Source organism: Tinamus guttatus, unplaced genomic scaffold (assembly GCF_059628265.1).
Source record: "Tinamus guttatus ecotype Peru unplaced genomic scaffold, ASM5962826v1 Tinamus_guttatus_pri_ptg000475l, whole genome shotgun sequence".
Taxonomy (NCBI): domain Eukaryota; kingdom Metazoa; phylum Chordata; class Aves; order Tinamiformes; family Tinamidae; genus Tinamus; species Tinamus guttatus.
In genome coordinates, this window is record NW_028289009.1 from 67,527 (window position 1) to 91,989 (window position 24,463).

At 49.7% G+C, this 24,463-nt stretch overlaps 3 protein-coding genes across 3 annotated transcripts; all 3 read right to left on the reverse strand.

The window, feature by feature from the left end:
- Positions 1 to 906: 906 nt before the first annotated feature.
- Positions 907 to 5,557, reverse strand: LOC148592937 (polycystin family receptor for egg jelly-like). Its single transcript, XM_088533027.1, has 3 exons — positions 5,530 to 5,557; positions 3,490 to 4,506; positions 907 to 989 (listed from the first exon to the last, which is right to left on the reverse strand). Exons 1-3 carry the CDS (start codon positions 5,555 to 5,557, stop codon positions 907 to 909), a joined length of 1,128 nt encoding a protein of 375 aa, XP_088389153.1.
- Positions 5,558 to 9,447: 3,890 nt separating this feature from the next.
- On the reverse strand, positions 9,448 to 13,196 carry LOC148592938 (polycystin family receptor for egg jelly-like). The gene is made up of 2 exons (XM_088533028.1): positions 12,014 to 13,196; positions 9,448 to 9,530 (listed from the first exon to the last, which is right to left on the reverse strand). The coding sequence occupies exons 1-2, from the start codon at positions 13,194 to 13,196 to the stop codon at positions 9,448 to 9,450; spliced, it is 1,266 nt and encodes a 421-aa protein (XP_088389154.1).
- Positions 13,197 to 17,726: 4,530 nt separating this feature from the next.
- Positions 17,727 to 23,133, reverse strand: LOC148592939 (polycystin family receptor for egg jelly-like). Its single transcript, XM_088533030.1, has 3 exons — positions 21,951 to 23,133; positions 17,995 to 18,140; positions 17,727 to 17,828 (listed from the first exon to the last, which is right to left on the reverse strand). Exons 1-3 carry the CDS (start codon positions 23,131 to 23,133, stop codon positions 17,727 to 17,729), a joined length of 1,431 nt encoding a protein of 476 aa, XP_088389156.1.
- Positions 23,134 to 24,463: the final 1,330 nt, after the last annotated feature.

Sequence of the window (24,463 nt, forward strand, 5' to 3'; positions counted from 1 at the left end):
ATGGTGTGTTCCTGCTACATCATAGGATCAGACATTCCTTTCTTAACATTTTTCATAGCTCCTTGAGCAGAATAAGTTATTTACAACTGAGAAACTGTTTAGCTGCTCCCAAGGACCAGTATAATACCACGCAGACTAGAGGCCACAGAAGCAGAGCCCCAGACTTTTCTATTTAGCTCTGTTGTCTCCCTGTGGCAAAAGCTTGGTTTCCTCTGTAAAATGGAGAGCTAGCAGAGTGTCAGAAGCACAGTGGACATCACTCTCCTGTTCAGTATCATGAAGGTAGGTCTTGGTGGACAGCAAGGCACACATTTCACTTTTCTTGTCTGTCAAGCAAACGGATGAGCACAGATTTATGAACAAAGGTAAAATATGAGGGAAATGTTTGGAGCCCTTGTTCCTGTTGGCTTGATTGCCGCTCAAGGGTGAAGAGAGCTGACGTTTTCATGCCTGTGCAGCTAGCTGAAGCATAGCGGGTCTGTATACAAAGTCAGCTCCTTCAGAGCTGAGAGTGGACAATCTGTCGCCTCCACAATTTGGGCCACTCTCATGTTTTGAGAAAGAGAGTAATGCAAGAAAGAGCAGCAAAGAGAGGAAATGCTTTCCGTTTGCTAGAGAAACATGCAATTTGGCATCCGCTGGGCAATTTAGCCCGTCAGTTCTTGGGAAGTAGCCTGGCAAGCGCATGAGAAACCTCCTGATGACAGAGGGATAGGAAGGCGCCTGCATCCCTTTTAACAAAGGGCTTTTGGAACTGCATCGTATTAGTCACTGCCCAAATGGAACTCTAGAGAATGGAGAGATTCCCTTTTCTCCAGCTTTCCAGACCAAAGCTTATCCCTTGACAGCCATGACAGGACTGGTCTTGTATGGCTTTCTTACAGTTCATGCAGCCAGGGCATCTTCTCAGCCCAAGTACTTGATCATTATGGCAATTCTAACAGTGGACTTTGGAGTCCTGAATTTGCGTCTTGGCATGGCGAGCGATGCTATAAAAAGGCAGGTGAAGTCCACAAGAGTTTGGCACATTTTTTCAGAAGCTCTTTGGAAGTCATGCTAGATCTCTAGCACGTGCACCCAAAACAAACAAACAAACAAAAAAAAAAACAAGGGAATTCTTGTCACATTTTACCATCTAACCCCAGTGAAGTTTTCACTTAAACAGTGTCCCCCCTCCTAGGGTACCTTTTCATTGGAATCACAAAAGAAGGGAAAAGGATGCCTTCTATCCCAACTCAGGTACTGCAGATTGATCCCAGTGGGCAGGGCTGGTTGGATCTGCAATATAAGAATCCTATTGTCTCTTTCCAAAAAGAAGAGACAGAGATGGGGTTACAGATACTAATTGTAGTCCAACTCTGAGCTTTCAAACTGGCAGCATGCCCTTTGATGAGCTCCTACCACCTCTGCCCAGAAATGCTTCCCCCGCTCCCCGAAGAAACCAAAATATCCTCCCTGCGCCACAAAGCAACTGGGGAAGAGACTCCCTCCGTGAGCTGCTGCCTGCATCCTGTCACTGCCTCTCTGGAAGGAGCCAGAAAGAAAAGCAACAGCAATGCCACTTAAGCCCAGAACCGAAGACTTAAGCCCAGTAAGCCTTGCAAAAAGGCTTGTGACTATATATGTGTCCTTTTTTTTTTTTTTCCAAATTTTTAATAAATAGATAAGAGATATCTTTAAAAAGATATTGTACTGGTGTCCCACTTATCAATGGCTTTGCACTTTGTTTTTCCCAGGAAAAGAGCAGCGGGACAAGAAATCAGGTTTTGCACTTCTTTCTCCTGTGCTGGTTGATCCTCGTTGGAGAGTTCACTCCTTCACTAGGTAAGGGTATGTTGCTGTGTGCTCTCCTTTTATGCTTTTTTCTTTTTTTCTGCGAGTCTCTGTATTTCCCCTCTCAGAGCAGGGGCTTCCTTGGAGAAGGAGGCTGGGCAGCTTTATTTTGGACTAAGAGTGTGGTACAGAAGCAAGTTTAAGACAAGGATAGTGCTGGGGAAGATGAGCAGTTGCACTGCAGCCGTGGCTGCTCCGAATGGCAGCAGTTAAGCCATTGGGCTTGACTGACTTGCGCTTGGTTTCGTGAACTGCCAGGTAAGAGAGGATGTTAGAGTGTTACCGGAATCAAACGTTTGTTTGCGTTCGGGGATACTCCAGTAATGGCCTTTTGTGCCTTGGAGGGTAAAAGAAATCCCTCCATTAACGTGCCCTTAGAGCTTTCTTGGGCAAGCAGCATTCTATGGAAAGGCCATTTTACACTCTTTATACTATTGGAGAGGCTGACATGGATGCCTTGCAAAAGTAAAAAACTGTATGAGTTTCACACACATACAAATGTAAATGTGCTGTTAGTGTTAAGAACTCCTAATTTAACTGTGCCGGGTCAAAGCACAATAAATCATCCTCTCGTCTTTTATTGCTTATGCTTTGAGGAGCAAAGGTTTTATCAGCATTTTCAGAGCACTCACCTTTTTTAGCTCTCTCTTAGTTTAGCTTAGCATAGATCCGCTCATGGCCTCTTTGCCAGAGGCCAGATTACTCCTCATAGCCTTGTTCTCCAGTCATTGTCTATGTAAAAGAAGTATCAGCTGCCATGACGGGAAAGTACCACTGAGGTAGATACAAGGCCAAAATTTGGGAGAAAACCAGAACAGAGTCCAAAGCAAGTGGCTGAGTGTTAAGAACTCCTTAAAATTTACTAATCAATTCAGGCAAGAATGACTAATTAAGTTAAACAATGATGAGCATTTATTTGAAAAGTACAAAGCACAGAGTGCTAAATACAATATCCCGCGTTGCTCATATGACCAGATAAACCACTTTTCCCCATTTATTTTTCTGTCCCTGAGCCCCAAATGTCAGTGATGTCTCCTCTGAGGCTGAAATTGATGGGATGAAATAAGTTGAATTTCCCAATAGCTGCTCCCTTCTTAACCCTTATGACCTTTAAAGAAGCAAAAAGTAATAATATTGACTTCAACCCTAAGTGGATGATACTGGAACTATTCTTAAGATAATCTTTCCTTTCTCGGCGTCTGGTGTGGCGTTCACGTGCAATGTAAGTGAAGGGAAAGATTTGAACAAGTTTACGGTGCATCTCTCTCACCTCGTCTTCCGTCTCCATTGCTTTATCTGGCTTAAAGTCAGAATAATTTTCCTGAGTTGGCCACGGAATACTTTGACAATATTTGTGAAGGAGTGTACTCAGGGCAGAGAAAAACAGGATTTTTAGTGGTTGGAAAAAGAAGATGTTCTTCGCAAAGGAGACTGAAGATGCTAAAAGCCACTGATGTGAGGTCTCTTGGCCATAAGACAAGCCATAGAAGACAATAAAAAATGAAGACAGCCCCGTTACAGCTGTAATTAATGTCCAGGAGAGGCAGACACATCCCCGGCAAAAAACTAATGCTGGTCTCTTGCGAAAGAACAAGGGGACAGCGCTTTGCGGTGTCTTCTGTCTCTGAATGTTGTCCCCTTCTAATGCATTAAAACGTTCCTTCTGGGAATACCTAAATGAGGAAATGATGAGCATCTGCACAGGTATCGTAATCAAAGCCCTTTCGGCTGCTAATGCTATTGATCTCATAACGCTCACAGGTAGTGGGGATTCTTCCTTTTTGTCAGCCCTAAAGAACATAAAATTAACAAGCAGGTTCAGTAGTAACATTGCCAAACAGCACGTTAACCTTTGGAGCCTGCTGAAAGTGCCGGTGCCAGGATGAGCAAAAACTGAGAACCAGAGGTGACCATCTCTCAGCTTTGCTTCAAGATTAATCAAAAAATAGTCAATTCTGCCGAGACGTGCTTTTGGGCTCATGGCAAGGAATGTCCTTTGGAGTAAGCCGTCATCCTTGTTGAGCGCAAGCCACTTGCGGCAAATAAAGAACCAGGTCTTGTTGGTGTCCACGTTTTCAACTTTTGCTCTGCTCAGGAACCAGCTTGGAGAAGGCCCGTTGTTGTTGTGCCAGACCCTTAAGGCACAAATATCTCCCAGATCTTTCTCTGCAGTTAGCAAAAATGTATCGGTGCTTCCCTGATGGAATGACGGAAGATGTGGGTGTCGTAAGCAAAAGGCGTCACTTGTGCCATCCTGCCCAACGAGTTGAAGAAAAACATCTGCGGTGGTTCCAGCTCCTAAGCGACTCCCTGTGTACAACGTGACCGCAAAGTGCACTTTATCAAAAGGCTCCTTGTCTGGCAGAATGGGGTTCTTGTCCTCTGTGTCCTTGTCAGCCTTGTCTTTTGTCATGGCCCAGAGGGCCAAAACAAGGTAGGCTAGAAAAATTAGCACAACTGTTAAAAGGGGCACAGGGTTTTGAGTTATGGCTGCTCCCAAAGCTTTTTCCACATTCACAGCGTTGGGCATCACTATTACTTTGGCTGCCAGCCACGTGATGTTGAAAGTGACTATGTTTGACACTGTGCCTTTTAGAAGTGTTTTGTGCTCCAGCAGTGCTCTTGCAATTCCTGATGGATAACCTATCCGAGGGAGAAGGTTCTTGTCAAATTCTTGAAGCACAGCGGAAATCACAGCATCGCTGGCCAATTTGGAATCATTCTCCTTTTCCAGCTTTGGATAAAAACAATTCTTGCATATTATTATGGCAGAGGAAGTAGCGGCAGCATTCCAATTTTCCTTTTTGGTGAGAGGGAAAGCCCTGTTTTTGGCTTCCGTTCCAGTTCCTACTTCTCCAGGGAAAACTATGCTCGCCACTAGCATCTCACCAAGCTGTGGAAGAGCAGGTACAGCACAGAAGTTGCTCTGGAAAGTCAAAAAATTGTAGGAACTGAACCAACCTCCTCTACCTTGTGTGTCCTGCAGCCTGTAGGCCAGTGCCCTAAGTGCAAGAGGCTGAAGACTCGAGGAGAGGCGAAGGGGCTGGTGAGGAACACTAAGGAGCTTGGAGCTGATCCTGAGACCACGCTGTAAGTTAAGCTTGACTTTGAGAGAACACTTGTAGCTGATGTGCCGCATCTGCTCAATGCTGACTGAAGCTAAACGGAGCACATGGTGCCTGTAGCGTACAGTCGAACCGTAGTTGGAGTGGGTTGCACATGTGGGTTGCACCTCGACTCCTGGGTAAGCAGACGGTGGTAGTGCCTCTTCATGATCGTTGCTGGGAAGAAGGGCAGATGAGTTGCTTCCGTGGCTGCTAAAACGGTATCGCCACTTTGCACTCTGGAGGCGTGCACACCAGCCCAGCTCTACTGCCTCCCCGCCGTGGGTCGGGTGAATGTGTGGGCCAAATCCTGGCAGTCGTATATCCTGCCCGCACATCTCAATGCTCAAGTTGTGATGAAGGCCTCCAGGAGCAGAACATGAAGCTGATGAGCACTGCATTGTAATGAAGCTGGAGGCTGTGGCTGGTGGCGTTCTTCCAGGCAGGAGGGTTGCCTGCAGCACAAGCTGCCCAGACCAGCAAGGTGTATTCTTCCCCCAGGCAGGGTTGATGTAGCAGGAGCAATGCAGTGGGGGCTGTGGCTGCAGTTGTGCTCCAGGGGCTGGCTGGTAACCCTGATTCATGGGCTTACTCCATAAGCAGGAGATGCCGTGCTCCATGCCCGGTCTCTGTGAGACGTGTCTGTGAGGGCTCAGGGAGACGACGAGGAGGGACGAGGGTTGCAGAAGGGGAGCAGCATCCCGCAAGGCTGGAGGGCAGCCGCCGGGAAGCCAGAGGAGCAGAAGGGCCAGCGCTGGCGCCGCCACCGCTTGGCCGAGGGAGAGCCGTGGCCCGAGAGCCATTGGTGCTGCTGCTGCACGAAGCAGGCGCGCTGGGCTCCAGAGGTGCCCTCAGGGCCGCTTGCCCTGCGCTGGGCACCTTGGGTCCCGAGGGCATCAAGGAAGCAGGTGGCCCCTGGCGACGACACCCAACAATGGGGCTTCCCATCCCCTCTGAGGCATGGGGGTTGCCGCCCGGCTCCTTCTATTGCCCCCCGCTCTGGAACAAACCACCCCCTGAAACCTGCTTGCCCAAAGCTGCAGCTCTGGCCACATCCCAGGTGGCCCTGACCCTGGCTGGACACTGGCTGTCCCCAGGGGCTCCCCCTTCATGGGGCGGGAGGCGTTGGGGATGCTGCGGAGGTGCTGTGGGGCCGCTCTTGGGCTGATGGAGTTGGCAAAGCAGGGTCATGGTGCCCCTGAGGGACTGCAGGCTGAGGGCCGCTGCACGGCGGGCAGGGGCCTTTAGCACCCTGTGCGGTTTGTGCTTCCTCCCTGCCTGTCCTCCTCCCGCTAAGCGGGTCCTCACAGGGAGGCCGATGCGAGCCGAGGCTGCTGTGGCCATGTGCTGCGAGTGCCGCGGAGCCCCTGCCCGCTGCCCTCCGCAGAACGGGCGCTGGCGCGAGGGCGGCCCGTGTTGTGTGGCGACTGCGAGCGGCCCTCACGCGGGTGGCCCCTGCCAGCCCCTCACAGGCCTCTCCCAGGCCGGGTGCCTTTGGGGCGAGCTCTGCGCTGCCTCCTGCTCTGGGTCCAGCTCTGCCCGCGCTCGCTACTTGCTCCGCAGAGGCTCCTGGGCCCAGGTGCTCTGCTCCTTGTCAGCGCTCACTTTGCAGCCATGCTGCCTGCTGCAGCATCTTCTCCCCTTCCCACTCTGCTGCTTATGTTCTTAGGTACCTGTACACGTATCTCCTTCTTTCCTTCTTGGCAGTTCCTACCGCAAGCCCGTGGCATTTTCCACATTTAACACTGCCAGAGAGAGTCCGTGTTAGTGAGAATTAGTCGGCGAGAGCCGCGACTTGGAGCGGGAGCGTCCTCTGCGGTGACTCAAAGTTTGCTGTCATGTTACCAGTTAAACAGACACAAAAAGCAAAGCCGAAAACGAGCAAGCAAAAAAAGCTAGGAATCAACCCAGAGAATATTTGTATTTGGGAAAAAGTTCTATTAATGAGGGCCTTCTTCAGGAAATACCAAGAGGTGCAAGGAGGTGTCAGCATGACACGCGCTCATCCACAAGAAAAGGTTAGGTAGGTCAGGAGGCTTAACAACGTTCTGGGGAATCTTTGGGGAGTATGAGAGGTTGGTGAGCTCCAGAGCTCTGGAAAAGTCCCTTGAGCAATAGCAGGTGTGCAAAGAGTGACCTGGAAGAAGCAGAGGGTCCTGAGAGCCAGCAGAGGCTCCACAAGGGACACGGCTCTGGGTAAAGAAGCACCAGATCCTGTTAGTAAACTCTTGTCTTAAAGCAGGGCCAAAGAGCTGGCTAAAGTGTCTGGGCAGGGTCTCTGTCTTCTGCAAGCGTCTCTCAAGAAATACAGCTTGTGAGTGCTTGAGACAGGGCTTTTTTACTTCAGGTTGTTCAGGAAAGAAGGCTTCAGCAAGGCCCGTGCATGTGTGCCTGCATGTTTCAGCCAAATGGAACCAGAAGCTTGTGGCCTCACACTTGTGACCTTCATGCAAGGCTTGTGAGAAAAAGTGGCTGGCTGAGACGAGAAGGGGATACCTCAGAAGCCAGCTGCCACATGGCCACTAAGGCAAGGTGTGAGTAGAGAGCAATAAATAAATAATTACATAGCCTTCTTTCAGAGAGCTATGCTAAATACTCCATCTGCAGGGCAAAGCTCCAGCCAGTCAGCTCTTCCTACTCGACACTGGAAAATCCCCCACTAGACATAAATTACATAAACTCATGCCTTAAAGAAGCCAGGATCTCCATCATCCTACTAAGTTAACTCTTCCCTGAAAATAAAGTTTCTCTTTTCCTCCTTTGGCTTGCTTACTTTTGAATTTGCCTTGCTTGTGTGAATGCAAAGAAGTTCAGTATCATCTGTTTTCTAGCAGTTGTCTTTCTCTGTTACAGGGTGCAACCTGGAGCAATAAGGAGACCCTAAGAGATGGTGAGGGCTGTCTCTCCAAGTTAAAAGCAGCAGATGCAAGTTTCACCAAGTGTAACCTTTACTTCTTCAGCTGGATACTGCTGGATGATGTCTTAAAGCCTGGGACTGCTTTCACCTACAAGACAGTTCCCATTTGAAACAAACAAACAAGCAAACGAAGAAGCAGGCAAAACAAGCCCCTTTCAGGAATTTATGTAGAGGTAAATGCTCTACTTGGCAAGCTCTAATGCGCTGGTTTCTGCAGCAATGGCACTTGCCATCGCTAATGGATTGGAGCTGCTTGGCGCTGGAAGTTCAGTGTGGCTCAACAGAGAGCTGGACAGTGCAGTGAGAAGAATGATGATGCTGGCAAAATCACAGGCACTGAGTGAGCTGGAGAAGCTCCATGTATGTGTACTGGATGTGTTTGCCAATGGGTGAGTGACAGGCCATTTGGGGAAAGGGGCGGGAGTTGGTTTGATCAGCACGAATCTTTTTGCTGTCGCTGCGTACAAAGTGGGCATGTATGGCATGTGCTGTTGTGCTGGCACCTTTTGTGCTGTTGGAAAGTGTGGAGATTGTAGGAAGCACAGATGGAAGCGCAGGGCGGTTGTGTTACGACCTGAGATTATTGGGATGTAGCAAAGGGTCAAGATGACCTCTAGACAGTTGCTCCTGAATTCCGCTCAACTGTATGCACCATGGCTGGTGCCAGCAGCAGCCCTGGGCAAGCAAATGGTGTGTTCCTGCTACATCATAGGATCAGACATTCCTTTCTTAACATTTTTCATAGCTCCTTGAGCAGAATAAGTTATTTACAACTGAGAAACTGTTTAGCTGCTCCCAAGGACCAGTATAATACCACGCAGACTAGAGGCCACAGAAGCAGAGCCCCAGACTTTTCTATTTAGCTCTGTTGTCTCCCTGTGGCAAAAGCTTGGTTTCCTCTGTAAAATGGAGAGCTAGCAGAGTGTCAGAAGCACAGTGGACATCACTCTCCTGTTCAGTATCATGAAGGTAGGTCTTGGTGGACAGCAAGGCACACATTTCACTTTTCTTGTCTGTCAAGCAAACGGATGAGCACAGATTTATGAACAAAGGTAAAATATGAGGGAAATGTTTGGAGCCCTTGTTCCTGTTGGCTTGATTGCCGCTCAAGGGTGAAGAGAGCTGACGTTTTCATGCCTGTGCAGCTAGCTGAAGCATAGCGGGTCTGTATACAAAGTCAGCTCCTTCAGAGCTGAGAGTGGACAATCTGTCGCCTCCACAATTTGGGCCACTCTCATGTTTTGAGAAAGAGAGTAATGCAAGAAAGAGCAGCAAAGAGAGGAAATGCTTTCCGTTTGCTAGAGAAACATGCAATTTGGCATCCGCTGGGCAATTTAGCCCGTCAGTTCTTGGGAAGTAGCCTGGCAAGCGCATGAGAAACCTCCTGATGACAGAGGGATAGGAAGGCGCCTGCATCCCTTTTAACAAAGGGCTTTTGGAACTGCATCGTATTAGTCACTGCCCAAATGGAACTCTAGAGAATGGAGAGATTCCCTTTTCTCCAGCTTTCCAGACCAAAGCTTATCCCTTGACAGCCATGACAGGACTGGTCTTGTATGGCTTTCTTACAGTTCATGCAGCCAGGGCATCTTCTCAGCCCAAGTACTTGATCATTATGGCAATTCTAACAGTGGACTTTGGAGTCCTGAATTTGCGTCTTGGCATGGCGAGCGATGCTATAAAAAGGCAGGTGAAGTCCACAAGAGTTTGGCACATTTTTTCAGAAGCTCTTTGGAAGTCATGCTAGATCTCTAGCACGTGCACCCAAAACAAACAAACAAACAAAAAAAAAAACCAAGGGAATTCTTGTCACATTTTACCATCTAACCCCAGTGAAGTTTTCACTTAAACAGTGTCCCCCCTCCTAGGGTACCTTTTCATTGGAATCACAAAAGAAGGGAAAAGGATGCCTTCTATCCCAACTCAGGTACTGCAGATTGATCCCAGTGGGCAGGGCTGGTTGGATCTGCAATATAAGAATCCTATTGTCTCTTTCCAAAAAGAAGAGACAGAGATGGGTTACAGATACTAATTGTAGTCCAACTCTGAGCTTTCAAACTGGCAGCATGCCCTTTGATGAGCTCCTACGACCTCTGCCCAGAAATGCTTCCCCCGCTCCCCGAAGAAACCAAAATATCCTCCCTGCGCCACAAAGCAACTGGGGAAGAGACTCCCTCCATGAGCTGCTGCCTGCATCCTGTCACTGCCTCTCTGGAAGGAGCCAGAAAGAAAAGCAACAGCAATGCCACTTAAGCCCAGAACCGAGGACTGAAGGCCACTAAGCCTTGTAAAAAGGCTTGTGACTATATATGTGTCCTTTTTTTTTTTCTCCCAAATTTTTAATAAATAGATAAGAGATATCTTTAAAAAGATATTGTGCTGGTGTCCCACTTATCAATGGCTTTGCACTTTGTTTTTCCCAGGAAAAGAGCAGCGGGACAAGAAATCAGGTTTTGCACTTCTTTCTCCTGTGCTGGTTGATCCTTGTTGGAGAGTTCACTCCTTCACTAGGTAAGGGTATGTTGCTGTGTGCTCTCCTTTTATGCTTTTTTCTTTTTTTCTGCGAGTCTCTGTATTTCCCCTCTGGGAGCAGGGGCTTCCTTGGAGAAGGAGGCTGGGCAGCTTTATTTTGGACTAAGAGTGTGGTGCAGAAGCAAGTTTAAGACAAGGATAGTGCTGGGGAAGATGAGCAGTTGCACTGCAGCCGTGGCTGCTCCGAATGGCAGCAGTTAAGCCATTGGGCTTGACTGACTTGCGCTTGGTTTTGTGAACTGCCAGGTAAGAGAGGATGTTAGAGTGTTACCGGAATCAAACGTTCGTTTGCGTTCGGGGATACTCCAGTAATGGCCTTTTGTGCCTTGGAGGGTAAAAGAAATCCCTCCATTAACGTGCCCTTAGAGCTTTCTTGGGCAAGCAGCATTCTATGGAAAGGCCATTTTACACTCTTTATACTATTGGAGAGGCTGACATGGATGCCTTGCAAAAGTAAAAACACACATACAAATGTAAATGTGCTGTTAGCGTTAAGAACTCCTAATTTAACTGTGCCGGGTCAAAGCACAATAAATCATCCTCTCGTCTTTTATTGCTTATGCTTTGAGGAGCAAAGGTTTTATCAGCATTTTCAGAGCACTCACCTTTTTTAGCTCTCTCTTAGTTTAGCTTAGCATAGATCCGCTCATGGCCTCTTTGCCAGAGGCCAGATTACCCCTCACAGCCTTGTTCTCCAGTCATTGTCTATGTAAAAGAGGTATCAGCTGCCATGACGGGAAAGTACCACTGAGGTAGATACAAGGCCAAAATTTGGGAGAAAACCAGAACAGAGTCCAAAGCAAGTGGCTGAGTGTTAAGAACTCCTTAAAATTTACTAATCAATTCAGGCAAGAATGACTAATTAAGTTAAACAATGATGAACATTTATTTGAAAAGTACAAAGCACAGAGTGCTAAATACAATATCCCGCGTTGCTCATATGACCAGAAACCACTTTTTCCCATTTATTTTTCTGTCCCTGAGCCCCAAATGTCAGTGATGTCTCCTCTGAGGCTGAAATTGATGGGATGAAATAAGTTGAATTTCCCAATAGCTGCTCCCTTCTTAAACCTTATGACGTTTAAAAAAGCAAAAAGTAATAATATTGACTTCAACCCTAAGTGGATGATACTGGAACTATTCTTAATATAATCTTTCCTTTCTCGGCGTCTGGTGTGGCGTTCACGTGCAATGTAAGTGAAGGGAAAGATTTGAACAAGTTTACGGTGCATCTCTCTCACCTCCTCTTCCGTCTCCATTGCTTTATCTGGCTTAAAGTCAGAATAATTTTCCTGAGTTGGCCACGGAATACTTTGACAATATTTGTGAAGGAGTGTACTCAGGGCTGAGAAAAATAGGATTTTTAGCGGTTGGAAAAAGAAGATGTTCTTCGCAAAGGAGACTGAAGATGCTAAAAGCCACTGATGTGAGGTCTCTTGCCCATAAGACAAGCCATAGAAGACAATAAAAAATGAAGACAGCCCCGTTACAACTGTAATTAATGTCCAGGAGAGGCAGACACATCCCTGGCAAAAAACTAATGCTGGTCTCTTGCGAAAGAACAAGGGGACAGCGCTTTGTGGAGTCTTCTGTCTCTGAATGTTGTCCCCTTCTAATGCATTAAAACGTTCCTTCTGGGAATACCTAAATGAGGAAATGATGAGCATCTGCACAGGTATCGTAATCAAAGCCCTTTCGGCTGCTAATGCTATTGATCTCATAACGCTCACAGGTAGTGGGGATTCTTCCTTTTTGTCAGCCCTAAAGAACATAAAATTAACAAGCAGGTTCAGTAGTAACATTGCCAAACAGCACGTTAACCTTTGGAGCCTGCTGAAAGTGCCGGTGCCAGGATGAGCAAAAACTGAGAACCAGAGGTGACCATCTCTCAGCTTTGCTTCAAGATTAATCAAAAAATAGTCAATTCTGCCGAGACGTGCTTTGGGGCTCATGGCAAGGAATGTCCTTTGGAGTAAGCCGTCATCCTTGTTGAGCGCAAGCCACTTGCGGCAAATAAAGAACCAGGTCTTGTTGGTGTCTACGTTTTCAACTTTTGCTCTGCTCAGGAACCAGCTTGGAGAAGGCCCGTTGTTGTTGTGCCAGACCCTTAAGGCACAAATATCTCCCAAATCTTTCTCTGCAGTTAGCAAAAATGTATCGGTGCTTCCCTGATGGAATGACGGAAGATGTGGGTGTCGTAAGCAAAAGGCGTCACTTGTGCCATCCTGCCCAACGAGTTGAAGAAAAACATCTGCGGTGGTTCCAGCTCCTAAGCGACTCCCTGTGTACAACGTGACCGCAAAGTGCACTTTATCAAAAGGCTCCTTGTCTGGCAGAATGGGGTTCTTGTCCTCGGTGTCCTTGTCAGCCTTGTCTTTTGTCATGGCCCAGAGGGCCAAAACAAGGTAGGCTAGAAAAATTAGCACAACTGTTAAAAGGGGCACAGGGTTTTGAGTTATGGCTGCTCCCAAAGCTTTTTCCACATTCACAGCGTTGGGCATCACTATTACTTTGGCTGCCAGCCACGTGATGTTGAAAGTGACTCTGTTTGACACTGTGCCTTTTACAAGTGTTTTGTGCTCCAGCAGTGCTCTTGCAATTCCTGATAGATAACCTATCCGAGGGAGAAGGTTCTTGTCAAATTCTTGAAGCACAGTGGAAATCACAGCATCGCTGGCCAATTTGGAATCATTCTCCTTTTCCAGCTTTGGATAAAAACAATTCTTGCATATTATTATGGCAGAGGAAGTAGCGGCAGCATTCCAATTTTCCTTTTTGGTGAGAGGGAAAGCCCTGGTTTTGGCTTCCATTCCAGTTCCTACTTCTCCAGGGAAAATTATGCTCGCCACTAGCATCTCACCAAGCTGTGGAAGAGCAGGTACAGCACAGAAGTTGCTCTGGAAAGTCAAAAAATTGTAGGAACTGAACCAACCTCCTCTACCCTGTGTGTCCTGCAGCCTGTAGGCCAGTGCCCTAAGTGCAAGAGGCTGAAGACTCGAGGAGAGGCGAAGGGGCTGGTGAGGAACACTAAGGAGCTTGGAGCTGATCCTGAGACCACGCTGTAAGTTAAGCTTGACTTTGAGAGAACACTTGTAGCTGATGTGCCGCATCTGCTCAATGCTGACTGAAGCTAAACGGAGCACATGGTGCCTGTAGCGTACAGTCGAACCGTAGTTGGAGTGGGTTGCACATGTGGGTTGCACCTCGACTCCTGGGTAAGCAGACGGTGGTAGTGCCTCTTCATGATCGTTGCTGGGAAGAAGGGCAGATGAGTTGCTTCCGTGGCTGCTAAAACGGTATTGCCACTTTGCACTCTGGAGGCGTGCACACCAGCCCAGCTCTACTGCCTCCCCGCCGTGGGTCGGGTGAATGTGTGGCCCAAATCCTGGCAGTCGTATATCCTGCCCGCACATCTCAATGCTCAAGTTGTGATGAAGGCCTCCAGGAGCAGAGCCTGAAGCTGATGAGCACTGCATTGTAATGAAGCTGGAGGCTGTGGCTGGTGGCGTTCTTCCAGGCAGGAGGGTTGCCTGCAGCACAAGCTGCCCAGACCAGCAAGGTGTATTCTTCCCCCAGGCAGGGTTGTTGTAGCAGGAGCAATGCAGTGGGGGCTGTGGCTGCAGTTGTGCTCCAGGGGCTGGCTGGTAACCCTGATTCATGGGCTTACTCCATAAGCAGGAGATGCCGTGCTCCATGCCCGGTCTCTGTGAGACGTGTCTGTGAGGGCTCAGGGAGACGACGAGGAGGGACGAGGGTTGCAGAAGGGGAGCAGCATCCCACAAGGCTGGAGGGCAGCCGCCGGGAAGCCAGAGGAGCAGAAGGGCCAGCGCTGGCGCCGCCACCGCTTGGCCGAGGGAGAGCCGTGGCCCGAGAGCCATTGGTGCTGCTGCTGCACGAAGCAGGCGCGCTGGGCTCCAGAGGTGCCCTCAGGGCCGCTTGCCCTGCGCTGGGCACCTTGGGTCCCGAGGGCATCAAGGAAGCAGGTGGCCCCTGGCGACGACACCCAACAATGGGGCTTCCCATCCCCTCTGAGGCGTGGGGGGGGCCGCCCGGCTCCTTCTATTGCCCCCCGCTCTGGAACAAACCACCCCCTGAAACCTGCTTACCCAAAGCTGCAGCTCTGGCCACATCCCAGGGGGCCCTGACCCTGGCTGGCCACTGGCGACCCCCAGGGGCTCCCCCATCATGGGGCGGGAGGCGTTGGGGATGCTGCGGAGGTGCTGTGGGGCCGCTCTTGGGCGGATGGAGTTGGCAAAGCAGGGTCATGGTGCCCCTGAGGGACTGCAGGCTGAGGGCCGCTGCACGGCGGGCAGGGGCCTTTAGCACCCTGTTCTTCCTCCCTGCCTGTCCTCCTCCCGGTAAGCGAGTGCTCAACAGGGAGGCCGATGCGAGCTGAGGCTGCTGTGGCCATGTGCTGCGAGTGCCGCGGAGCCCCTGCCCGCTGCCCTCCGCAGAACGGGCGCTGGCGCGAGGGCGGCCCGTGTTGTGTGGCGGCTGCGAGCGGCCCTCACGCGGGTGGCCCCTGCCAGCCCCTCACAGGCCTCTCCCAGGCCGGGTGCTTTTGGGGCGAGCTCTGCGCTGCCTCCTGCTCTGGGTCCAGCTCTGCCCGCGCTTGCTGCTTGCTCCGCAGAGGCTCCTGGGCCCTGGTGCTCTGCTCCTTGTCAGCGCTCACTTTGCAGCCATGGTGCCTGCTGCAGCATCTTCTCCCCTTCCCACTCTGCTGCTTATGTTCTTAGGTACCTGTACACGTATCTCCTTCTTTCCTTCTTGGCAGTTCCTACCGCAAGCCTGTGGCATTTTCCACATTTAACACTGCCAGAGAGAGTCCGTGTTAGTGAGAATTAGTCGGCGAGAGCCGCGACTTGGAGCGGGAGCCTCCTCTGCGGTGACTCAGAGTTTGCTGTCATGTTACCAGTTAAACAGACACAAAAAGCAAAGCCGAAAACGAGCAAGCAAAAAAAGCTAGGAATCAACCCAGAGAATATTTGTATTTGGGAAAAAGTTCTATTAATGAGGGCCTTCTTCAGGAAATACCAAGAGGTGCAAGGAGGTGTCAGCATGACACGCGCTCATCCACAAGAAAAGGTTAGGTAGGTCAGGAGGCTTAACAACGTTCTGGGGAATCTTTGGGGAGTATGAGAGGTTGGTGAGCTCCAGAGCTCTGGAAAAGTCCCTTGAGCAATAGCAGGTGTGCAAAGAGTGACCTGGAAGAAGCAGAGGGTCCTGAGAGCCAGCAGAGGCTCCACAAGGGACACGGCTCTGGGTAAAGAAGCACCAGATCCTGTTAGTAAACTCTTGTCTTAAAGCAGGGGCAAAGGGCCAGTCTTTGGCCTTGGCCAGAGCTGGCAAAAGTGTCTGGGCAGTGTCTCTGTCTTCTGCAAGCGTCTCTCAAGAAATACAGCTTGTGAGTGCTTGAGACAGGGCTTTTTTACTTCAGCTTGTTCAGGAAAGAAGGCTTCAGCAAGGCCCGTGCATGTGTGCCTGCATGTTTCAGCCAAATGGAACCAGAAGCTTGTGGCCTCACACATGTGACCTTCATGCAAGGCTTGTGAGAAGAAGTGGCTGGCTGAGACGAGAAGGGGATACCTCAGAAGCCAGCTGCCACATGGCCACTAATGCAAGGCGTGAGTAGAGAGCAATAAATAAATAAATAAATAGCCTTCTTTCAGAGAGCTATGCTAAATACTCCATCTGCAGGGCAAAGCTCCAGCCAGTCAGCTCTTCCTACTCGACACTGGAAAATCCCCCACTAGACATAAACTACATAAACTCATGCCTTAAAGAAGCCAGGATCTCCATCATCCTACTAAGTTAACTCTTCCCTGAAAATAAAGTTTCTCTTTTCCTCCTTTGGCTTGCTTACTTTTGAATTTGCCTTGCTTGTGTGAATGCAAAGAAGTTCAGTATCATCTGTTTTCTAGCAGTTGTCTTTCTCTGTTACAGGGTGCAACCTGGAGCAACAAGGAGACCCTAGGAGATGGTGAGGGCTGTCTCTCCAAGTTAAAAGCAGCAGATGCAAGTTTTGCCAAGTGTAACCTTTACTTCTTCAGCTGGATACTGCTGGATGATGTCTTAAAGCCTGGGACTGCTTTCACCTACAAGACAGTTCCCATTTGAAACAAACAAAAAAGCAAACGAAGAAGCAGGCAAAACAAGCCCCTTTCAGGAATTTATGTAGAGGTAAATGCTCTACTTGGCAAGCTCTAATGCGCTGGTTTCTGCAGCAATGGCACTTGCCATCGCTAATGGATTGGAGCTGCTTGGCGCTGGAAGTTCAGTGTGGCTCAACAGAGAGCTGGACAGTGCAGTGAGAAGAATAATGATGCTGGCAAAATCACAGGCACTGAGTGAGCGGGATAAGCTCCATGTATGTGCACTGGATGTGTTTGCCAATGGGTGAGTGACAGGCCATTTGGGGAAAGGGACGGGAGTTGGTTTGATCAGCACGAATCTTTTTGCTGTCGCTGCGTACAAAGTGGGCATGTATGGCATGTGCTGTTGTGCTGGCACCTTTTGTGCTGTTGGAAAGTGTGGAGATTGTAGGAAGCACAGATGGAAGCGCAGGGCGGTTGTGTTACGACCTGAGATTATTGGGATGTAGCAAAGGGTCTCTAGACAGTTGCTCCTGAATTCCGCTCAAGTGTATGCACCATGGCTGGTGCCAGCAGCAGCCCTGGGCAAGCAAATGGTGTGTTCCTGCTACATCATAGGATCAGACATTCCTTTCTTAACATTTTTCATAGCTCCTTGAACAGAGTAAGTTATTTACAACTGAGAAAGTGTTTAGCTGCTCCCAAGGACCAGTATAATACCACGCAGACTAGAGGCCACAGAAGCAGAGCCCCAGACTTTTCTATTTAGCTCTGTTGTCTCCCTGTGGCAAAAGGTTGGTTTCCTCTGTAAAATGGAGAGCTAGCAGAGTGTCAGAAGCACAATGGGCATCACTCTCTTGTTCAGTATCATGAAGGTAGGTCTTGGTGGACAGCAAGGCACACATTTCACTTTTCTTGTCTGTCAAGCAAACGGATGAGCACAGATTTATGAACAAAGGTAAAATATGAGGGAAATGTTTGGAGCCCTTGTTCCTGTTGGCTTGATTGCTGCTCGAGGGTGAAGAGAGCTGACGTTTTCATGCCTGTGCAGCTAGATGAAGCATAGCGGGTCTGTATACAAAGTCAGCTCCTTCAGAGCTGAGAGTGGACAATCTGTCGCCTCCACAATTTGGGCCACTCTCATGTTTTGAGAAAGAGAGTAATGCAAGAAAGAGCAGCAAAGAGAGGAAATGCTTTCGGTTTGCTAGAGAAACATGCAATTTGGCATCCGCTGCGCAATTTAGCCCGTCAGTTCTTGGGAAGTAGCCTGGCAAGCGCATGAGTGTCGGGGATTGTGGCTGGTCTGCCGGTGGGCTCGGGGGCTGGCGCCCCCGGAGGCGGCCATGACCTCTGCGGGGCGGAGCGCATGCCCGGAGCCCTGCGCAGACCGCCCCCTCTCTCGGGGCGGGTACATAAGATGGCGGCAGGCAGCCGGCGGCTGCGGCCTGCCCGGATGGCAGCGGCAGAACAGCCTGCAGCACCGATTGGGCCTCCCCCCACGGCAGCCCGGCGGTACCAGCGGCAGAGGCAGGGGCTGGCCAGGGGCAGGGGCCGGCAGGGCAGCAACCATCTGTTGCATGACCGAGGCAGAGCTGGTGGACGTGGCACTGGGGGTTCTGGCCGAGGTCAGAAGCTGCAGCGCGAGGAAGCCCAGGAGAAGACCTGCAGCACAGCCAGCATGGAGGAGCGCAGCAACTGCGACAAATGGTGACCCCGACGTGATAACAAGAACCCGACGTGATAACAAGAAGCGGACCACCTGACGACTGGTAGTGGTAGCGGAGCCTGGTGGAACCTGAGAGCAGCAGGGAAGCAGCTATCCGGACTTGTGATTCGACTCCTTGTTAAGGTGTGGGACTGGCACCTCTTGAAGGTGTGATATGGGACTGGCACCATTTGAAGGTGTGGTATGGGATTGACGCCTCTCGAAGGTGTGGTAGAATGGGATTGGCACCTCTCGAAGGTGTGGACTGGCACCTCTTGAAGGTGTGGTATGGGATTGGCACCTCTCAAAGGTGTGGACTGACACCTCTTGAAGGTGTGGTATGGGATTGGCACCTCTCGAAGGTGTGGACTGGCACCTCTCGAAGGTGTGGAATGGTATTGACACCTCTCGAAGGTGTGGAACACCTGACAAGGAAGACTTCACCTGACAAGGAAGACTTCACTTACTACACCTGCGCAACAGTTGGCCGAGTGGAAGTGAAGAAAGAATTGCAACACAAATAAAAAAAAAAAAGGGGGAATTGTCGGGGATTGTGGCTGGTCTGCCGGTGGGCTCGGGGGCTGGCGCCCCCGGAGGCGGCCATGACCTCTGCGGGGCGGAGCGCATGCCCGGAGCCCTGCGCAGACCGCCCCCTCTCTCGGGGCGGGTACATAAGATGGCGGCAGGCAGCCGGCGGCTGCGGCCTGCCCGGATGGCAGCGGCAGAACAGCCTGCAGCACCGATTGGGCCTCCCCCCACGGCAGCCCGGCGGTACCAGCGGCAGAGGCAGGGGCTGGCCAGGGGCAGGGGCCGGCAGGGCAGCAACCATCTGTTGCATGACCGAGGCAGAGCTGGTGGACGTGGCACTGGGGGTTCTGGCCGAGGTCAGAAGCTGCAGCGCAAGGGAGCGCAGGAGAAGACCTGCAGCACAGCCAGCATGGAGGAGCGCAGCAACTGCGACACATGAGAAACCTCCTGATGATAGAGGGATAGGAAGGCGCCTGCATCCCTTTTAACAAAGGGCTTTTGGAACTGCATCGTATTAGTCACTGCCCAAATGGAACTCTAGAGAATGGAGAGATTCCCTTTTCTCCAGCTTTCCAGACCAAAGCTTATCCCTTGACAGCCATGACAGGACTGGTCTTGTATGTCTTTTTTACCGTTCATGCAGCCAGGGCGTCTTCTCAGCCCAAGTACTTGATCATTATGGCAATTCTAACAGTGGACTTTGGAGTCCTGAATTTGCGTCTTGGCGTGGTGAGCGATGCTATAAAGAGGCAGGTGAAGTCCACAAGAGTTTGGCACATTTTTTCAGAAGCTCTTTGGAAGTCATGCTAGATCTCTAGCATGTGCACCCAAAACAAACAAACAAACAAAAAAAACCCAAGGGAATTCTTGTCACATTTTACCATCTAACCCCAGTGAAGTTTTCACTTAAACAGTGTCCCCCCTCCTAGGGTACCTTTTCATTGGAATCACAAAAGAAGGGAAAAGGATGCCTTCTATCCCAAGTCAGGTACTGCAGATTGATCCCAGTGGGCAGGGCTGGTTGGATCTGCAATATAAGAATCCTATTGTCTCTTTCCAAAAAGAAGAGACAGAGATGGGGTTACAGATACTAATTGTAGTCCAGCTCTGAGCTTTCAAACTGGCAGCATGCCCTTTGATGAGCTCCTACCACCTCTGCCCAGAAATGCTTCCCCCGCTCCCCAAAGAAACCAAAATATCCTCCCTGCGCCACAAAGCAACTGGGGAAGAGACTCCCTCCATGAGCTGCTGCCTGCATCCTGTCACTGCCTCTCTGGAAGGAGCCAGAAAGAAAAGCAACAGCAATGCCACTTAAGCCCAGAACCGAAGACTTAAGCCCAGTAAGCCTTGCAAAAAGGCTTGTGACTATATATGTGTCCTTTTTTTTTTTTTTTTTCCAAATTTTTAATAAATGGATAAGAGATATCTTTAAAAAGATATTGTGTTGGTGTCCCACTTATCAATGGCTTTGCGCTTTGTTTTTCCCAGGAAAAGAGCAGCGGGACAAGAAATCAGGTTTTGCACTTCTTTCTCCTGTGCTGGTTGATCCTCGTTGGAGAGTTCACTCCTTCACTAGGTAAGGGTATGTTGCTGTGTGCTCTCCCTTTATGCTTTTTTCTTTTTTTCTGCGAGTCTCTGTATTTCCCCTCTCAGAGCAGGGGCTTCCTTGGAGAAGGAGGCTGTGCAGCTTTATTTTGGACTAAGAGTGTGGTGCAGAAGCAAGTTTAAGACAAGGATAGTGCTGGGGAAGATGAGCAGTTGCACTGCAGCCGTGGCTGCTCCGAATGGCAGCAGTTAAGCCATTGGGCTTGACTGACTTGCGCTTGGTTTCGTGAGCTGCCAGGTAAGAGAGGATGTTAGAGTGTTACCGGAATCAAACGTTCGTTTGCGTTTGGGGATACTCCAGTAATGGCCTTTTGTGCCTTGGAGGGTAAAAGAAATCCCTCCATTAACGTGCCCTTAGAGCTTTCTTGGGCAAGCAGCATTCTATGGAAAGGCCATTTTACACTCTTTATACTATTGGGGAGGCTGACATGGATGCCTTGCAAAAGTAAAAACTGTATGAGTTTCACACACATACAAATGTAAATGTGCTGTTAGTGTTAAGAACTCCTAATTTAACTGTGCCGGGTCAAAGCACAATAAATCATCCTCTCGTCTTTTATTGCTTATGCTTTGAGGAGCAAAGGTTTTATCAGCATTTTCAGAGCACTCACCTTTTTTAGCTCTCTCTTAGTTTAGCTTAGCATAGATCCGCTCATGGCCTCTTTTCCAGAGGCCAGATTACCCCTCATAGCCTTTGTTCTCCAGTCATTGTCTATGTAAAAGAGGTATCAGCTGCCATGACGGGAAAGTACCACTGAGGTAGATACAAGGCCAAAATTTGGGAGAAAACCAGAACAGAGTCCAAAGCAAGTGGCTGAGTGTTAAGAACTCCTTAAAATTTACTAATCAATTCAGGCAAGAATGACTAATTAAGTTAAACAATGATGAACATTTATTTGAAAAGTACAAAGCACAGAGTGCTAAATACAATATCCCGCGTTGCTCATATGACCAGAAACCACTTTTTCCCATTTATTTTTCTGTCCCTGAGCCCCAAATGTCAGTGATGTCTCCTCTGAGGCTGAAATTGATGGGATGAAATAAGTTGAATTTCCCAATAGCTGCTCCCTTCTTAAACCTTATGACGTTTAAAAAAGCAAAAAGTAATAATATTGACTTCAACCCTAAGTGGATGATACTGGAACTATTCTTAATATAATCTTTCCTTTCTCGGCGTCTGGTGTGGCGTTCACGTGCAATGTAAGTGAAGGGAAAGATTTGAACAAGTTTACGGTGCATCTCTCTCACCTCGTCTTCCGTCTCCATTGCTTTATCTGGCTTAAAGTCAGAATAATTTTCCTGAGTTGGCCACGGAATACTTTGACAATATTTGTGAAGGAGTGTACTCAGGGCTGAGAAAAATAGGATTTTTAGCGGTTGGAAAAAGAAGATGTTCTTCGCAAAGGAGACTGAAGATGCTAAAAGCCACTGATGTGAGGTCTCTTGCCCATAAGACAAGCCATAGAAGACAATAAAAAATGAAGACAGCCCCGTTACAACTGTAATTAATGTCCAGGAGAGGCAGACACATCCCTGGCAAAAAACTAATGCTGGTCTCTTGCGAAAGAACAAGGGGACAGCGCTTTGTGGAGTCTTCTGTCTCTGAATGTTGTCCCCTTCTAATGCATTAAAACGTTCCTTCTGGGAATACCTAAATGAGGAAATGAGGAGCATCTGCACAGGTATCGTAATCAAAGCCCTTTCGGCTGCTAATGCTATTGATCTCATAACGCTCACAGGTAGTGGGGATTCTTCCTTTTTGTCAGCCCTAAAGAACATAAAATTAACAAGCAGGTTCAGTAGTAACATTGCCAAACAGCACGTTAACCTTTGGAGCCTGCTGAAAGTGCCGGTGCCAGGATGAGCAAAAACTGAGAACCAGAGGTGACCATCTCTCAGCTTTGCTTCAAGATTAATCAAAAAATAGTCAATTCTGCCGAGACGTGCTTTGGGGCTCATGGCAAGGAATGTCCTTTGGAGTAAGCCGTCATCCTTGTTGAGCGCAAGCCACTTGCGGCAAATAAAGAACCAGGTCTTGTTGGTGTCTACGTTTTCAACTTTTGCTCTGCTCAGGAACCAGCTTGGAGAAGGCCCGTTGTTGTTGTGCCAGACCCTTAAGGCACAAATATCTCCCAAATCTTTCTCTGCAGTTAGCAAAAATGTATCGGTGCTTCCCTGATGGAATGACGGAAGATGTGGGTGTCGTAAGCAAAAGGCGTCACTTGTGCCATCCTGGCCAACGAGTTGAAGAAAAACATCTGCGGTGGTTCCAGCTCCTAAGCGACTCCCTGTGTACAACGTGACCGCAAAGTGCACTTTATCAAAAGGCTCCTTGTCTGGCAGAATGGGGTTCTTGTCCTCGGTGTCCTTGTCAGCCTTGTCTTTTGTCATGGCCCAGAGGGCCAAAACAAGGTAGACTAGAAAAATTAGCACAACTGTTAAAAGGGGCACAGGGTTTTGAGTTATGGCTGCTCCCAAAGCTTTTTCCACATTCACAGCGTTGGGCATCACTATTACTTTGGCTGCCAGCCACGTGATGTTGAAAGTGACTCTGTTTGACACTGTGCCTTTTACAAGTGTTTTGTGCTCCAGCAGTGCTCTTGCAATTCCTGATAGATAACCTATCCGAGGGAGAAGGTTCTTGTCAAATTCTTGAAGCACAGTGGAAATCACAGCATCGCTGGCCAATTTGGAATCATTCTCCTTTTCCAGCTTTGGATAAAAACAATTCTTGCATATTATTATGGCAGAGGAAGTAGCGGCAGCATTCCAATTTTCCTTTTTGGTGAGAGGGAAAGCCCTGGTTTTGGCTTCCATTCCAGTTCCTACTTCTCCAGGGAAAATTATGCTCGCCACTAGCATCTCACCAAGCTGTGGAAGAGCAGGTACAGCACAGAAGTTGCTCTGGAAAGTCAAAAAATTGTAGGAACTGAAGCAACCTCCTCTACCCTGTGTGTCCTGCAGCCTGTAGGCCAGTGCCCTAAGTGCAAGAGGCTGAAGACTCGAGGAGAGGCGAAGGGGCTGGTGAGGAACACTAAGGAGCTTGGAGCTGATCCTGAGACCACGCTGTAAGTTAAGCTTGACTTTGAGAGAACACTTGTAGCTGATGTGCGGCATCTGCTCAATGCTGACTGAAGCTAAACGGAGCACATGGTGCCTGTAGCGTACAGTCGAACCGTAGTTGGAGTGGGTTGCACATGTGGGTTGCACCTCGACTCCTGGGTAAGCAGACGGTGGTAGTGCCTCTTCATGATCGTTGCTGGGAAGAAGGGCAGATGAGTTGCTTCCGTGGCTGCTAAAACGGTATTGCCACTTTGCACTCTGGAGGCGTGCACACCAGCCCAGCTCTACTGCCTCCCCGCCGTGGGTCGGGTGAATGTGTGGCCCAAATCCTGGCAGTCGTATATCCTGCCCGCACATCTCAATGCTCAAGTTGTGATGAAGGCCTCCAGGAGCAGAGCCTGAAGCTGATGAGCACTGCATTGTAATGAAGCTGGAGGCTGTGGCTGGTGGCGTTCTTCCAGGCAGGAGGGTTGCCTGCAGCACAAGCTGCCCAGACCAGCAAGGTGTATTCTTCCCCCAGGCAGGGTTGTTGTAGCAGGAGCAATGCAGTGGGGGCTGTGGCTGCAGTTGTGCTCCAGGGGCTGGCTGGTAACCCTGATTCATGGGCTTACTCCATAAGCAGGAGATGCCGTGCTCCATGCCCGGTCTCTGTGAGACGTGTCTGTGAGGGCTCAGGGAGACGACGAGGAGGGACGAGGGTTGCAGAAGGGGAGCAGTATCCCGCAAGGCTGGAGGGCAGCCGCCGGGAAGCCAGAGGAGCAGAAGGGCCAGCGCTGGCGCCGCCACCGCTTGGCCGAGGGAGAGCCGTGGCCCGAGAGCCATTGGTGCTGCTGCTGCACGAAGCAGGCGCGCTGGGCTCCAGAGGTGCCCTCAGGGCCGCTTGCCCTGCGCTGGGCACCTTGGGTCCCGAGGGCATCAAGGAAGCAGGTGGCCCCTGGCGACGACACCCAACAATGGGGCTTCCCATCCCCTCTGAGGCGTGGGGGGGGCCGCCCGGCTCCTTCTATTGCCCCCCGCTCTGGAACAAACCACCCCCTGAAACCTGCTTACCCAAAGCTGCAGCTCTGGCCACATCCCAGGTGGC

Bases quoted from the DNA above. Each gene is read 5' to 3' on its own strand.
- LOC148592937 (XM_088533027.1), bottom strand. From the start codon at position 5,557: ATGGAGCACGGCATCTCCTGCTTATGGA. The intron at 4,507-5,529 runs GTAAGCCCATGA...CTGTGCTTCAAG, and splicing joins CGGCATCTCCTGCTTATGGA to AATTTGACAAGAACCTTCTC. The intron at 990-3,489 runs GTTTTAATGCAT...GCCTTTTTATAG, and splicing joins TAGGTATTCCCAGAAGGAAC to CATCGCTCGCCATGCCAAGA.
- LOC148592938 (XM_088533028.1), bottom strand. From the start codon at position 13,196: ATGGAAGCCAAAACCAGGGCTTTCCCTCTCACCAAAAAGGAAAATTGG. The intron at 9,531-12,013 runs GTTTTAATGCAT...GCCTTTTTATAG, and splicing joins TAGGTATTCCCAGAAGGAAC to CATCGCTCGCCATGCCAAGA.
- LOC148592939 (XM_088533030.1), bottom strand. From the start codon at position 23,133: ATGGAAGCCAAAACCAGGGCTTTCCCTCTCACCAAAAAGGAAAATTGG. The intron at 18,141-21,950 runs GTTTTAATGCAT...GCTGTGCTGCAG, and splicing joins TAGGTATTCCCAGAAGGAAC to GTCTTCTCCTGGGCTTCCTC. The intron at 17,829-17,994 runs GTACCGCCGGGC...TCCGCCCCGCAG, and splicing joins AGCCCCTGCCTCTGCCGCTG to AGGTCATGGCCGCCTCCGGG.